Source organism: Diadema setosum, chromosome 13 (genome assembly GCF_964275005.1).
Source record: "Diadema setosum chromosome 13, eeDiaSeto1, whole genome shotgun sequence".
NCBI classification, from domain to species: domain Eukaryota; kingdom Metazoa; phylum Echinodermata; class Echinoidea; order Diadematoida; family Diadematidae; genus Diadema; species Diadema setosum.
In genome coordinates, this window is record NC_092697.1 from 29,830,448 (window position 1) to 29,846,612 (window position 16,165).

A 16,165-nucleotide genomic window follows, 5' to 3' on the forward strand; every position below is an offset into this window, starting at 1 on the left:
AACTGAATAAGGCAAAATGAGTCACTCAATGCCTTACCTGATGGGTGCTCTTTCTCATACAGTACAGATAGGGAACCAAATTACATTCATTTTCACTGAAAAATAGTAATGCACCTTATGGACCCTCGTACGTCCGGTTTTGTAAGAAATTCATGCCTGTGTAGGAATCATTAGACTCACTCGCTGTAATGTTTCCTTCTTAATAACTAGTCGTTCCGGGAAAGCTGATGTGCGACGAATTAAATCCATGGGGAATTAGCTTTTTTTTCGGACTCACTTGCTTCTTCGATCGTTCCTGGCGCTAGAACTGCAATTGTGTCAGTGCAGCATGCGATGACCGAGTTGGGATGTTTACAAGAATATAATGTTATAGACAAATTAACTGTGTTTTGTCGCATGAATAGGTGCAGATTATACACTGTATTAGATACAACGGGGTACACAAGAACGGTTTGAAGCATTAAAGCACAACAATAGATTAACCGTAACCCGAAGAAAAGCAAGCGCTGCTGGCTCCTCTGCATGGGCATTTTTGCCCCTAATCCTTGACTTTTGCCGGGTCAGTGTGATGAAAACATAATCGCCATTAGCTTAACATATTTCATATGTAACGTTTGGAACGTTATGTAGGGTCACTTTGTAAGTGTGATGCGTGTACTCATCATGTGATGTCAACAAGTATTAATGTGTGTTTACCAGTAACCATTCTTTTGAAAGAAACGAATGTGACTTTGTCTGATGCGTATTTATATTTCTGACAGCTGTAACCTCTCGGTTTATCTATTACTATCCATGGACTACAGACAATGGTATAAGATTCTCAAATATGAATGTACTACCAACAAAATTGAACAGTATCCAATAATGCGCAATTAATGCAATCAACTTTCATCAGCATGGCCTGCATGTGCTTGCAAGTTAAAAATCAAGTTCTCAAAGGGAGAACCCAAATGCATTGTTTTCGTTCCATCTATCTATCTATCCATCCATCCATATATGTATCTGTCTATCCATCTATCTATCTATCCATCCATCCATCTATCTATCTGTCTATCCATCTATCTATCTATCTCTATCTTTCTCATACATGCTGATTTTCTATGATTGAAACCAATTTCATCCGACAACCTGGTACCTTCTTCTCAAATTTATATCCAGTAACGTGAAGTAATCAGTATTCTGCAGCCGCGTGGAGTCCAGATTTGGATTTTTTCTTCTGTATGATGAAATAATTATGTAAGAGTTCGATGGAATCTCCCGTCGACAGAGCGCAGCAAACCTGGATGATATTTACTGGCCAGGGAGATATATATACCAGAGGTGCGGTGATTACTACGCTCTGCAGGCCAGGCATAGAACGTCACTGAGCCTCGGTGAGAGAAAGTTTGATCAGAGGCTGCTCACGAATGTTTTGGTGACTATGCAATATCGATACGGAGTCGGCTCCGTTGCCAGAGTTGCAAGAGGTCGTTAGTCGTATGTGTGAGTACATAAGATTGGTACAAATTCAAAAAAAAAAAGGAAAGATATCCTAATCATCTCTGTACTTGCTCGGCGTTAGGGTCAATGTTACCACAAGCTTTGGCTCGCTGGAAAAAAAAAAAAAACAAGATATTAATATATCTGCGGATTTTTTTTTCTGGTTTTTTTTTTAGTTTTTTTTTTTTTTTTAGTTTGTTCTTTGGCGGGTTCATTTCCATTTCTAAGAGATCTAAATGTTTATGCCCTGGTCATAACGTAAATGGCATAAGTGTAATTAGATCAATGCATTTGAGAAAATATTATGCAAAATGAAATTGCTCTGCGGATGCTGCGCCTATGCCCAGTAGCTGCTCTCCAATGGACTGAATGTTCGATTCATGAATTACAGTATCGAGTGAAAAAACAAACAAACAGAATTCCTCAATAAAAAAAAATCCTGTGTACGGCTACTGATATGCGTATGTGACAACTGGCAAAAGGGTCAAAGGTCACTTGTTGGTATTGATTGTGACGTAAAAACAACTTGGCTTTTCCTGTGACTAATCATTATCCGAGTGGGTCTTTCATAATCGTTCTTGCCTCTTTTTCTTCGTTATTTCTGCAGATATTGTTTTTTTTTTTTTCTGCTAAAGACCCACAATGTGCAAATGAAATTTCGGGAACTAGAATCTGTGCTGACTAATATTGTTGGAAAGTCTATCTCAAAATCGAGTGGTTTCTTGTGTAATACTTTACATTCCATCATATTCTTTTTTTTATTTTGTTTCTATCCGAAACCTCTTAAATTATGACTGTAAGATCGGCTGCCTACATGTATATAGTGTTACGAGAAAATATTTTTGTACATATCATTATATTGATTACTTAGTAGTGTGTAGATGCAAAGAACGTGAAATTTTAACACAGAGAGATATAGAGGAACAAATTTCTGGGCTACTCTTGCACATGTAATGCAATATAGGCAATAGGGAAAATAATAGGTGTAAAATGAACGAGCAGCACTCTTACTAAATATCGTATATATGTATTGAGACTTACTATATTATAGACTATCTAAAAACGAAGAAGCCTTTAAATGTATTATATTGATACACATGCAAGATACAAAAGTGTCAAATTGTAACAACGAATAAAACGAAATCGAATATATTGTTTAATCATTGTCAAAAAAGGTCTTTTCTTTGTGAAGCGTATTCGTCATCTCCCGCTGTTAACCTCCCTTCGTGCTTCTCTTTCTCCCTCTCTCTCTTTCTCTCTCTCTGTATGTATAAATGATTATTTATTGTTTTATTTGGTGGTGCTGAACACAAGAGTAGTCACACCTCTCTCCCCGTTTCCAAATGCAACAAAAACGGCGAAACATAATAATTATTAATTATTGATTACTGATTATTGATCACTAACGATATTGATGGATACAAGTCAAACGGCGAAGGTCACGCTTGTGAGATGAGAATTATGGTCTCTCACCTCACTGTTCCTAGCCTGTCCAAACTCCCTCCAGACAGATAGAAAATAACGCACACTTCATACGATTGTCAGTTTCCTAGTTTTGTATTATTTATTCAGCCACTTGTCAGACTCATAAAGCAGAAATCAATTCATTTGAAACAAAAAAAGCACAAGGCGTTATACATGTCGCTAACGTCATTCGACAAATTTAATAACATTAACTGGGTTCGTGTTTTTTGTTTTTTCTTTTGTCTTTTTTTCTCGTTATACATCAGGATTTGGTCTACAAAATAGAGCGTTATGCAAGACCATAACCGAGCTAACTCCCACTTTACAGGATTATCGTGATAGATCGCATATCATATTTCTATTTTTATTTTCTTTGTGTGTGGAGGCCTCTCGCAGTACTTTAAAATCTATATTCTATTATAGTTTATCAATATTACGAGTGTGGCACTTTAGAGTTTCTGCTTTCCAGGATGAAGGCCAATGAGGTCTACAAATGTATGAGTATTGCCATCAATCAACCCTTTAACTTCCATTCAACCTTTGCCACAAAAGCAATCTCCCCTAATTGTGGTGACGATGGAGATTATCGCACTACAAAAGTACCCCTCACACCGTGCATGAATTCAATCTCGTCACTGAAGTAGCGCCGAATAATTTTATTCTACGTCCAGTTTTAGAAGTGTAACTACGGCGACGATTACATTTATCTGATGATTCCAGACAAAAATGTCACCCAATGGCAGAAAAATAAGTTTGTATTTACATTGAATAGGCCTTACAAAATAGGTACAATTATTATACAACGTCATCCCGATTTTCATGACCTAATGGAAAGTAATGTAACTGAATACATTAACCACACCCGTTGTCTCCGGAATATTGAGCATATCATGCTGGAGTCAAATTAAACACCTTAAGTCAACATGATCACTATTTCTACTTTGTTCTGAAACAACATAAAGTGTCTGACTGCAAAAAAAAAACCCAAAACAAAACAAACACAAAAAACAAGCTTTAGGAGCAAAGTCTTAAGTGTCGCGTATGCAATATTGATCAGTGCAAAATCAAAAGAACGAAAACACGCTAACTTTGTACAATCTACCAGCAAAAACATTAAAGAAATAATTACAACAACAAAAATGTTTAAATTATCACATTGGATGCATATATAGGGTTCAGTTGTATTTAAAAAAATAACACCCTACCGTACACAAATTTTGCAATAAGGGCGCAATATAAGGAGATATCACTAAGTTTCTCGATAAACCATCACGGTGGCGGCTTTATTGTAGAAACGGTTCTTAAAGAAACTATTGTTCACATTTTGTCTACTTTACAATAATTAACATTGATAATTCTGATTAACATTTTCATGTTGGTTATTTTTATTCCTAACTCACATTTTATTAATTCATATAATGTATTTTGAAGCACTCAATTTTTTTTTCGTCTGCAAATTCTAACAACGATGCTAAAATTGGACATGGCAAGATCGGTCATCATCACATGAAGAAACCCAGCACAAATAATATCATGTGCCGGTATATATTTCATTTCAATTTCTCGAATTTCATTCAGCTGGTGTGAGGTTGGTTCCTAAATAGTTATTCATGCAAACGTCACGTTATTCTACAAACGATTGGAAGCTTGAAAGCGGCACACAGATGTCCAGATAATCAATTTGTCATGTCGAAATCCAGTAGGAAGGAGATCTTTGATCAGAATTGGATCCCGTCGTGTCTACATCCTACAGAATAGACCATTACAGATGACAAGATCTCGGATCTAGTCATGTTAACATACTATAGAAAAGAAAATCAGATGACAAGATTTTAGAATTTATCATGTTTATATACACCAATTTCAAGAGATGATCAGATGACAAGATATTGGATCTGGTCATATCTCCATCCCTGAGAATAGATGATTAGATGACAAGATATCAGATCTTGCCATGCCTACATCCTGGAGGAAAATATGACCAGATGACTAGGGCTTGGATCTTGCCATGTCTACATCAATTAAAAGAGATCATCAGATAACAAAATCAAGGATGTCGTCCTGGCTACATCCTTTAAAAAAATGACATAATGGTTATAGATTAAAAACATGTCATCTGATTATCTATATTCGTGCGGACGTATTCGACATAACGAGATCGTAGATCTCTTCATCTAATCATCTGTTCTACGGAATGTTGACTTGACGAGATCCGAAATCTTGTAATTTAGTCATATTTAGATATGACGATATAAAAGATCTTGTCATGCTTGTGGTCTGATCATCGACGATCTATCACTTGGTCTCCTCACCTCGTCTAATACCCATTTAGTCTCAACCCACATGGTCTAATCCTGTTTCGTCTATAACCAGTTCGTCTAATGACCAGTTAGTCCAGTTGCCACCTAGCCTCATTACCAGTTGGCCTACATCTATAACTTCCACAAGATCTGAAATCTTGTCATCTCATCTTTTTTCCTACTCGATGTCAACATGGCGAGTTGATTTACCTGGACATCTGAGTGGCATTTTTAAGCTTCCATACACACGGGTTGCAAAAATCGCGGATACAAAAATCAAAGGGGCACTTATGCAAAGGGGGCTGTAAAGGTAATTCAAAACATCCCCCACCCTTCGATACTTCCCCTTTTATCAAACAATCTGTAGGCACATTACACAAGCCAACAAAGAACCACTATGCGACTTGGTATTCTAAAGATTTCCATCATGTTGCATACATGCATCCTTTTCAAAAACACGGATTGGTACCGTAACTTCTATTTTATCATATCATTTTGTTTGTTGTTGGAGCATTTCACTTAACTAGAAATACGGGGGGAAAGCTACGTCTCGTCAACATTGCGCAGTGGCGTATGAAGTACAAAATCAATAATAATAATAATAGTAATAATAGTAATAATAATAAAAGGACATTTATATTGCGCAGCTACTATAATGATATACTCTACTGCGCATTACAAAATGACATGCTTACAAGAAATTCAAACAGAAAATACACTACTTCAAGAGATGACTTTTTAACCTGGCCTTAAACTCATTAATTGAATATGACTCTTGAGATATGTGCGCGAGAATGACCGCGTATTAATTGTGGACGTCTCAGATCTGAGACATCTAAAATGCTGGCAGTCTTTCGCGAACACACACACATACACACACCTATACGCGAACACATACGTGCAAAATTAAAAGGCAATTGTTACAACAACCCTAACAACCCTGCGCTTGGGAGTCGAACTTTGCAGCATAATCTTATATTTATGAGTCCGGAGCGACATCCACAGCACCATGCCAGCCTATTGTGCTATACATTAACGTGCTCACGATTTCAAAAAGTAATCCCCAGTCACGTCGTCCCCGGTGGGATCCTTGAACCTTTCCGCAACCAGCTTTCTCGACTTCTCGCTGGTCTGGTACCGGAGGTGCGGTCTTTCCGAGTCCAGCGCTTCCTCGACCACATCGACGATTTCGGACGCTGTCTGCGCCCCGCCGGCGACTGTCAACATGGTCTCCCTGCGCTCCCATATCATCCTGTACATTTCGCGCGTTTTTTCGTCCACCCTCGGATCGTCCATTTGCTCGCGGAGAACGTCGCTCACATCTGGATTGGTCAGGATGTCGGTTTCAACAGGTCCTGGCTGCACGTTGCTTACCCTGCAAGAAAGGGAAAGGGAGAGGGGGAGGGAGAGCGAGAACATACGGTGAGGTAAAGAATTACATACCTTACTAATATACCCGACGATACCTAAGTAGTAAGAGTGAACAGAAGCAATAGTGTGCATAATAAGAATCATAAATATCTTTATTAGTTCATTTTTCTGAATCGTTATCTTTGCAACAATAATTATCGTGACATTAAGATGATGATGAGTATATTAACGTTCTGACAGAAGTAGCAATAATGCCAGAACAGCTGCTTTAACATTGCTATTGTTGTGGATATGCACGTAACGTATTATATAAATATTTATACTATATGCTAATGAACAACGTACTAAATATTAACGGTGAGAAACTTTCGCAAAGACGTGAAGTGGCCTGAAAGGATGGTATAACTGAGGGAAAGGGCACAGCAACATTATGTCAGTATTGAAAGTTTCGTTCTTACCAAACGTTGGAATGCCGCAGGGACATTGCCAAGCATTCAGAGAACCCCTCGAGCGCAAACTTGGAAGACCCGTACATGTCGTAAAACATCACGCCTATAGGGGAACGCAGACGAGAGAACAGCGTCATTTTTCATTCACTGTGGCCTTATTTATCAAGAGCAGCTTAGCATTAAAGTATAAAAATTGATCCCTAATAGTCCCTCCTCCCTGGCGGTCATTTTGATGACCTGGAGGTGTTATAGATAGAGCGGCAACTCTTCGTCATCCATGCAAACACAATATGTTTGAGTTTTACAGTGCTCATTACAATGGGATGTCTAACATTAATCCATGTTTGGCACTACTCTAACTCTAAGACAAAATTTTGGAGACAAAGAAAAAGTTTAGAATCGTTCAGGAAAGGATTCGAAGTTGTACAAGCGTATTTGTGTTTTACTCGTATAATGCGAAAATCTGAAATGAAAATCTGGTCCTCTCAAAAACTGAAAATTTTCCATAATGGCGGTTGATAAGTGACATTGCTCGATTATACGTCAAGAAATATGTCATCACCACTTTGAACACATTATTCCAACCCTAACGAAAGGCTTCTCACCAATAATTCCCGCCAATGAAGATATGTTAATGATCCGGCCTGACCTCCGTCGCTTCATGTGCGGAATCACTTCCTGGGTCATCCGAACAACCCCAAAGAAATTGGTGTCGAACATCCTCTTGAAGGTAGAAATGCTCGTCACTTCTGCAATACTTATGCCGGAAATGCCCGCGTTGTTCACTGACGGAATAAAAAAAAAAGTTTATGATAGTAAAAGCAATTCAAAGGAAAATTAAACGATCAAGAAGACCTTGATAAGATGAGTAGGGTCAACCGAACGGGGCAGTCTGTCAAGTCTATCATAAGAAAATTATATAGCTTTGAAATTGTATAGTTTAACAATTAACAGACTTTTATGCAACAATTAATTTTTAATCCACACATCTTAAAAACTAGACATGGAGCTAGATGATATGCCTCCGCAATACGTCATTATTCTCTTAACATAATAACATCTTGATAATGAGAGACGACAGTTTCACATGATTGACAACTAGAAATGTCGCTATGGCGACTGGTATGCCTCCGCCATAATGCATGATTCTCCTAATAGGTCTGCAGTACATGTGGACAATGTGTGATTACATTTTCACAAAATTGGCAAAGTATCAAAATGACATGTCTGTCACAAATGTGTTGAATGTTCACCTTCCTTGACCTCGGTTTAACTGGATGAATGGGAGAGCATGTATTTGGGGACTTTAGGACTTTTACTTGACTTTGACCCTTTCATAAGTTTATGCATTGAGCAATTTTCAAGGTACGGAGAAAAAGTGCAATTTCTGTATTGAAATGGTAAATTGTTACTACATGTATTTTCATCCTTTGAGCCTAAAATTCTTTTAAAGAGAATCACTGTCAGGCAGAACATGTATAAATATGTACTAAGTTTCAAGATAACTTGAGCCACTTCCGAGATAAGGAGGAAGAAGTAAAGTTCAGCACTTTCACTTCATCTTTGACCTTTGACCTTTTTGGCAAAAAAAAAACATCCCAGAGAATCTCTGTTGGGTTATACATGCATACACCAAGTTGAAAAAAAAAATAATAATCCTGCAGGCAGTGCATAAATGAGAGAAATAGTAAAATTTTGAAGTGTTGCAATTGACCTTTGACCCCATGAACCCCAAATTCCCTAGATAATCACTGCCAGTTGGAACATGCATATAATATGTTCCATGAAGATACCTTGAACCATTTCCAAGATATGGAGAAAAAAGTGAAATTTTAACATTTTTACTTGACCTTTTGACCTTTCACCTTTGACCTCATGACCCTAAACTTTCACCAGAGAATCTTAATTGGGTAATACATGTATACACAAAGTTTCAAGAAAATATCTTCAGGCATTGCATAGATATAGGGGAAATAGTGAAATTTTGAGCATTTCGACCTTGAGCATGTGCACCCAAAAGTTGATAGGCACAACTTCACTCCCTCATACATATACATGCCAAGTTTCATGAGGATACCTCCAAAGGTTTTTTAGTTTCGCTGTCCACAAAATTCATTACGGACGGAAGGACGGACGGACGGACGGACGGACGGACAACCCGAAAACATAATGCCTCCGGCACCACTTCGTGGCGAAGGCATAAAAAGTAGAAATGACTTGTTCGAAAATTTTACGACACAGACGAAAATGTGTTGAGTGGTTAGACAAGTCAATATCAATGGTACCTCAATACATTCCTGAAAAAATTTCGTGTAATCTTGGACCACATACCCTACAACTTTCTTCAAGTAATCACTGCCTTGTAATATCGAAGGTGGAATTTTAACACTTCCCCTTGACATTTGACCCCATGATCCAAATCTTTTCCTACAAAATTATTGTACGGTGACGTTCTTTTCAGTTTAAATTGGCAATGACCTCTTGATGAAAGGAGTTCCATACTACTGATCACGAAAAGTGATTACTGACAACACTCTGTGTACAAACGCAGAGTACAGTTTCCCTATGACATACCCAACACATCTATTTGTCCGTGAGTATCCATGATATCAGAGACCGTTTCCACGATCGTTTCTTCCTTTGTGACGTCAAGCTCTCGGATGAACAGGGTTTTATTGAGGACGTTCCCTGCCGCCGCTTCCAGTTCGCCTTTCTTGGACATGTTCCTCATAGTCGCGTAGACGATCAGCGGGTCCTTGGCGCGCTGGGCTAGTCGTTGAGCGGTCACCAGCCCGATACCGGAAGAGCAACCAGTGAGGAGCGCTATTCGAGACGCCATGGTTCTGACAAAACAAGATTAATCTTTATCACATAGATAGAGTCCTCTCATTTATCATGGTACATTTTTGTTTGAATTGTTGAATTAATGGATGACCCCCGATGCCATTGCGACTACGTGGTTAGAACAGCTCGATCAATATCGGCCGATACCGGGTGATCACAACAGGACTAATAACGCATTCATTGTTGCAGGTATCTCGGCTCATGAAACGGCTCATTACAGGTGAGCAAAAACTAGAAAAGGGAACACTTTGCAGTTGTTTTTGCAGCGCCTCCCATAGGATGTAGGAACCTACACTCAATTCTTGGTTCTTCAAGTGAATCCTCATCACTGTTTGACCTCGCTGACAATAGCAGATAGGATCGTATCAGGGCAATTACCCCCAGAGGATACCCCCCCCCCCCCCGGAAAAATGTTGGTTAGTGATATAAGGTTAGAGTAAAGATTAGGCTTCTGGTCAGGTTTAGGGTAAGAGTTTGGGTTAATGTTAGGATTAGGCTCAGGATTAGGATTAGGATCAGGGGAAGGGTCGGGGTAATTGCCCAGGGAGTAAAATTGCCCTATAGACCCGGTAGGATCATTGAAGCGCACGTACAGCCCGCTAACACAGTCAGTTCAGCCACAGAAGCGGGATACCCAGCGTACCCAGATCAGATCCCCTCCGCTCAAGCACAAGGCGCTGACTTTGTGGGTAAGATTGCCTCCTTGACAGAACTTGTTCACAAACTAAGCAGCCGTATCCACTGAAAGGCAATACCGGTTGTCCGACCCCATTTTATAATAAGTTATGTCGTACCAAAGTTTATACCAAATTGGGGGGGGGGGGGGGTCGCTCTTTGCCCATACAGGTGTACATGACTGTGTACATTGTATATCGTATTTAGGAATTAAACTGCTATTACCGTAGATATTCGGGAAAATCACAATATTGATGTATTCAAAGTGGAGCTAAGATTACATATTTTATGTTTAATTTTGTGAAGTAGTACATGCGTAGTTTGTTTTTATGCTGTGATTCCAATTTTATCATTTTCAATTTCATTTCTTTAAGGCGATTTGAGCACTTGGCTATTTAATATCCACTATATTTTTCAATTACTTGTATTATTATACGTATAGGGATATAGAGCATGTTTGATTTTCCACTAGAGGTTTTTTTGTTTTGTTTTGTTTTGTTTTTTGTTTGTTTTTTTAAAGGGGTGTGTTTTGTTTTCTCTCTCTCTCTCTCTCTCTCTGGACTCCTAGTCATGAAATATCTTGAAAATCATAGAAAAAAAAAATCAAATTCTGAAAACAAATTCCTGAAATCCATTATATTGCTTCGAAAGTTTACTCCTTAATGCAGGATTATTTGATTTTGAAAAGTAGGCACATTGGCACATAGACTGGCACATAGGCACATATGCATAGGAACATTGGCACATAGACTGGAATGACTTCTTACCGGAGATGAGGGGTACGTTAAGCAGTGTTTCAGATTTGGGGGGAGGGAGGTCTCCAAGGTAGGAAAAGCCCGTGAAAGAGAGAAGGGGTAGTTCAGAAATTTTAACAATCCTGAGATATATGGGGGTGGATGTTTTCAAAGGGAGGGAATAAGCATATGGGCGTATCCAAAATGATACTGAGGGATCGGGGCTACAAGGCCGTACTCATATAAAGGTTATGACTGTTCGAGAGGAAAAAGGTCAAGTTCGCTTAATATCTGAATAGTGTACACGAAAGACTCTCCAGTGTGCATATTATCTACTGTATTTCATGAATTTGTCATGAATTTGTCGAAGGTACAGTGTCTCGCTATGAGGCAGAAGAGCTGAGTGAGACCTATAATGCAGGTCTATTTGTTAACAATAATGGAAAAATGATAACAATAATAATATTAATAATAATAATAATAATAATAATAATATTGATGATAAGAATAATAATAATAATAGTAATAATTATAATTATTATTATTATTATTATTATTATTATTATTATTATTATTATTATTATAATCATAATATTACTCTATTGTCTTCTTTAGCCACGGTAGCCTCTTTACCATTATTTTCTCTTATACCACGAGGCCCTCGTTATTATTACTCTCAAATCGCCAGATACTCACACACCTTGGTCAAGAGGGATGTAGTGGGTAAATTAGACAGATGTTTTCAAATGGGACTGTTAAAATATATGTATTCATAAATTTGCCTGATTGAGCTTTGATCGTAGGTTGCCTGTTTTCGGTCACTCTAATGATATCATGAGAAAGGAAGCTTATACCAAAACCAAACTCAATTGTCTATTACTATTCGAGCTCCCCTTTCATTCTCTATCTGATCCCTCCCTCGATCTCTCCATCATAATCTTTCTCCATACTCTCTCAACCTTTCTCTCTTTCCGGATACGACTGAAGGAGTGATCTACCTTTAATTGGGGGAGTCACCTGACAGGGGTGTACAAAAACGAATCACTGTAAACCTATCTGCTACCTCGACAAAACGGGTATGGGTACACAGATGAGGTCATTTTCCATTGACCCATATTATCCCATATAAAAACGAGCCAGCCGTGTGCTGCCTGCACATCAGGCCCATCGCTCTGTCAGGGAGGTGGATTTGTCTCTTCCCACCTCCCTGGTAGTATGCAGTGTATACATTATTGTTCCATGGAGCTTGTAGCGCCATGTTGTAGTACACTGTATAGGCCGTCTGATTGTTGCATCAGTGTGTATGTAATGTGTATCATGTACCATATTCATACTATAACATCTCTATGGTCATACAAAAGAGACTAGTACCCCCTTGTTCGTAATTACATTGTACTAGCATACTGTCTGTACTGATGTATGTCTACCGGCGGGATTCCGACCTGGGAAACGGAAGGGCGAAGGTCGCCAGCATGGCACGACGTTTCGCATGCATACATCAATAAGCAGCTAGTCTGGAACTAACTATACACAGCCCAGTCGCTGTATGTACATGGTACGTCGCGAATAGCGTAACAGTGTCTGGTCGGGCTAGTCTGGAACCTAAACTATGACCGGCTAGGGCCTACTCAACATAGCATTACACATGGATTTGTATCCCAACGCCGTGAAATACCGTTGTAAATGTAATTCATATATAGTGTGATTCACTTATCCACTACTGTAGCCTAGGGCCTACTAACAGCCACTAGCAAGCATACCTGTTTTTTGTCACTCTTCATCCACGATCCACGTACTGAGAATTCTGTGTCGTGTCTTCTGTGTACAGACTTTCAATGGAATAGAACATTGGTGGCAGCCAACGTCATGAGAAACATCGTTATTATATGCGAACTGCGGCTCGGTTGAATGCGCATACTGGGAATGCAACGCGAGGGACCACGGTCAAGGGCATCAGCTGTGCATACTAGTACAGTCAAACCTGCCTTAGCGGCCACCTGTCTATAGCGGCCACTGCAAAATCCCCCCGAGAGAAAAGCCCTGTTAAAGACCCTGTGTATAGCGGCCACCTCTCTAACGCGGCCAGCGGCCACAAATTTTGTTTCCCGCGGGAGATATTAACCTGTCTATAGGAGCCGTAGCCAAGCCGATAATTCAGCGTATTTTTCTGTTTGGTAGCCGTGCGAGCAACGTTCAGTGATCGCCACCGCTGCATTCATCCCTCATTCAGTCGTAATAATGCACGATTCTTCACGACAATAAACATGCTACTGTGCAACAATATCATATACACCGGCATGGTTAAATGCATGAAACACGGTGTATGCATACGTACACACATGTACGTGTAAGGATACAACGATGATACATGTACATGTAAGCAATGCACACAAAGTTGGATTACCTGTCTATAGCGGCCACCTGTCTATAACAGCCACTTTTTCCGTCTCCCTTGGGTGGCTGCTATAGACAGGTTTGACTGTATCTCAGTCGAGGTTTACAATACGCAAATCACCGCCGCCTTCACGAACTAACTGTATACACCCCTATACTAGTATCGTTTTGAACTTGATCACAGGTCTTCCATGGGCTCGCTTTCATGTTGATTCGTCAGTGAGTGAGAGAGAGAGAGAGAGAGAGAGAGAGGAGAGCTAGAAAACAAGGTGTTGAAATTATGACGCTTCCATGTTATACGGAGATTGTACCCCACTGTGAATTTAGTTAAGGACTGACAGTAGTGGTTGAGCCATGAGGTGAGGATTCAGCTTGTAACGTTTTGCGAGATATTTAGAAACCATTCGACGCATGATATTTAAAGAGCGTACGATGTTCACGGGGAATCAAAAGTTTATTTGATTAAAATCGGTTTTGTAATGACTGATATATCCCAAAACAAAGTATGTAAAACAATTAAAGAGATCCTAATAAAAGTCGTGGCCGATCAATTTTATTAGGATCGCTTTTTTGGATATCTTGGCCATTTCAACACCAATTTTCATCAAATAAACGTTGGATATCCTTCTTGGAATCACATGCTCTTTCATATTTCATAAGAGGTTTCTCATTATCTCACCAAAAATGCTATAAACCTCACGTTAGGTCCCAACTAAAACTAAACAATCCGAATTGTGTACAAAAGTGTAGAAGAGCTGTTTGTTTTGGGTTTTTTTTGGGGGGGGGGGCGATTTGGTTTTTTTTAAAACTGAACGACCAAGCACTGTGTATATTTGTGGTGAATCTCTAAATACAGTATTTGACGTTGGGGTGAAGCTAGCCAGAATATCGTGCATCCAACTTCGTTGTGAAAAACTGTATATCATCACATCACGACGCTATCATTGTTTCAATGGGCGCATTGTGAAACGTTCCACTGGCGATGCCCCTCCCCCCCCCCCCCCCCGCTTCGAATGGGAAGAAAATCTCCGAACGGAACGCTCGATTGGAAAGTCATATGACAGTGCTCTCCATGGATTTATCAAAGAGTAATGCTTGTGGTTGGGTCCTTAACCCTTGGTTAATTCTAGTATCCTTTTTTACCCCTTACCTCCTTGGGATTTGCTAAAAGTCTCTTCTTTATAATTCTTTCCTGATTGTAAAATACTTTAGCTGTCCAGATTGAGTCTCTGTCATTTATGATAAAAAAAAATACAGTAAATTTTACAATCTGATCATTCTATTCACCTATAGCGATTAATCAGTATTATTGGAAGCACGCGATACCGAATAAGCACTCTGGACAGGAAAAATGCAAGATACTTATGTTATTCAACGATGTAGTCTTGACTACCTCGATCGCGATAAAATTTCACTACATAATGATAACCACTTAAACTGACAGAGCTTCATTACGAGTGCGATGTCAATTTTTTTTATTTTTTTATTGTTCATTTTCCATCTGATGAGAAGATGGCTGGATAGCCCATATTCAGCTACATTAAGCTGGTCTTCCATGAGGTCCAGTTGGACGTGAGGCGGTACCACTTCACCGGGTTAAACACCATGCTCTTTGCGATGAATGAATGAAGCGGGATCTCTTACGTGCATGAGTTGTGACTCTCTCATACACGGGATCTCCATTTTATGTCCTATCCGAGGGCCTATTCAAGGGCCACTATGTATAATTAAAATACGTGTTAGATATTGTGCACAATGTGTTACAAAACTTTTAGACTTACCCTGTCGCAAGATTTCTTACATCCGAAGAACCACATGAAAATTACGTGGCATGCACAAATCCGTTATTGCATGGTCAAAATTGTGGAATAAAAATCACCAAACTGCGCAAGTGAAAATTTTAAACAACTTTTGAATTGTCTGAACATGCTGCTGTTGATATATACACACACTTATGACAACAATGATGAAAATCAATTTGGTCTTAACTATCACGCATACATACTCCTCGTATTAAGCACTTATCTCCAAGACAGCTCTGTCATACATATCTCTTTGTTAGCTTTATTTATTACGAGGAACATCAAACGACTACGACAAAATTTTGGAAGCACTCAAATAAAAGATCAACGGCAAAAGCAACAATATAGTGCAAGAGGAACACCTTCAGGATACAGTATTACGATTTCTACGTCGATATTTTCCCCACTGGTTTGGTCTGGTTAATACTAGTGGAACAAAAAGTATTGTCTCAAAACAAACAAACAACAAACACACAAACAAACAGAGGAACAAATACAGAGAAGACATATAAAGCATTGTATAACAATATCAACATTTAATAACCAAGCTGAATATTACAACTTAAGATATTCAAAAGCTCAATGCACTGTTGAGGTAGCATGGAAGAGTCATTTCTCTGGATAGTTTCCCAGAGACAACAAAACAGGTACAC

General features: G+C 39.1%; 1 protein-coding gene across 1 annotated transcript; it reads right to left on the minus strand.

The window, feature by feature from the left end:
* Window positions 1-6,266: 6,266 nt before the first annotated feature.
* Window positions 6,267-13,168, minus strand: LOC140236863 (retinol dehydrogenase 8-like). Its single transcript, XM_072316805.1, has 5 exons — window positions 13,077-13,168; window positions 9,638-9,906; window positions 7,669-7,848; window positions 7,073-7,166; window positions 6,267-6,618 (listed from the first exon to the last, which is right to left on the minus strand). Exons 2-5 carry the CDS (start codon window positions 9,900-9,902, stop codon window positions 6,285-6,287), a joined length of 873 nt encoding a protein of 290 aa, XP_072172906.1. The 5' UTR covers window positions 9,903-9,906; window positions 13,077-13,168; the 3' UTR covers window positions 6,267-6,284.
* Between the last annotated feature and the right edge of the window lie 2,997 nt (window positions 13,169-16,165).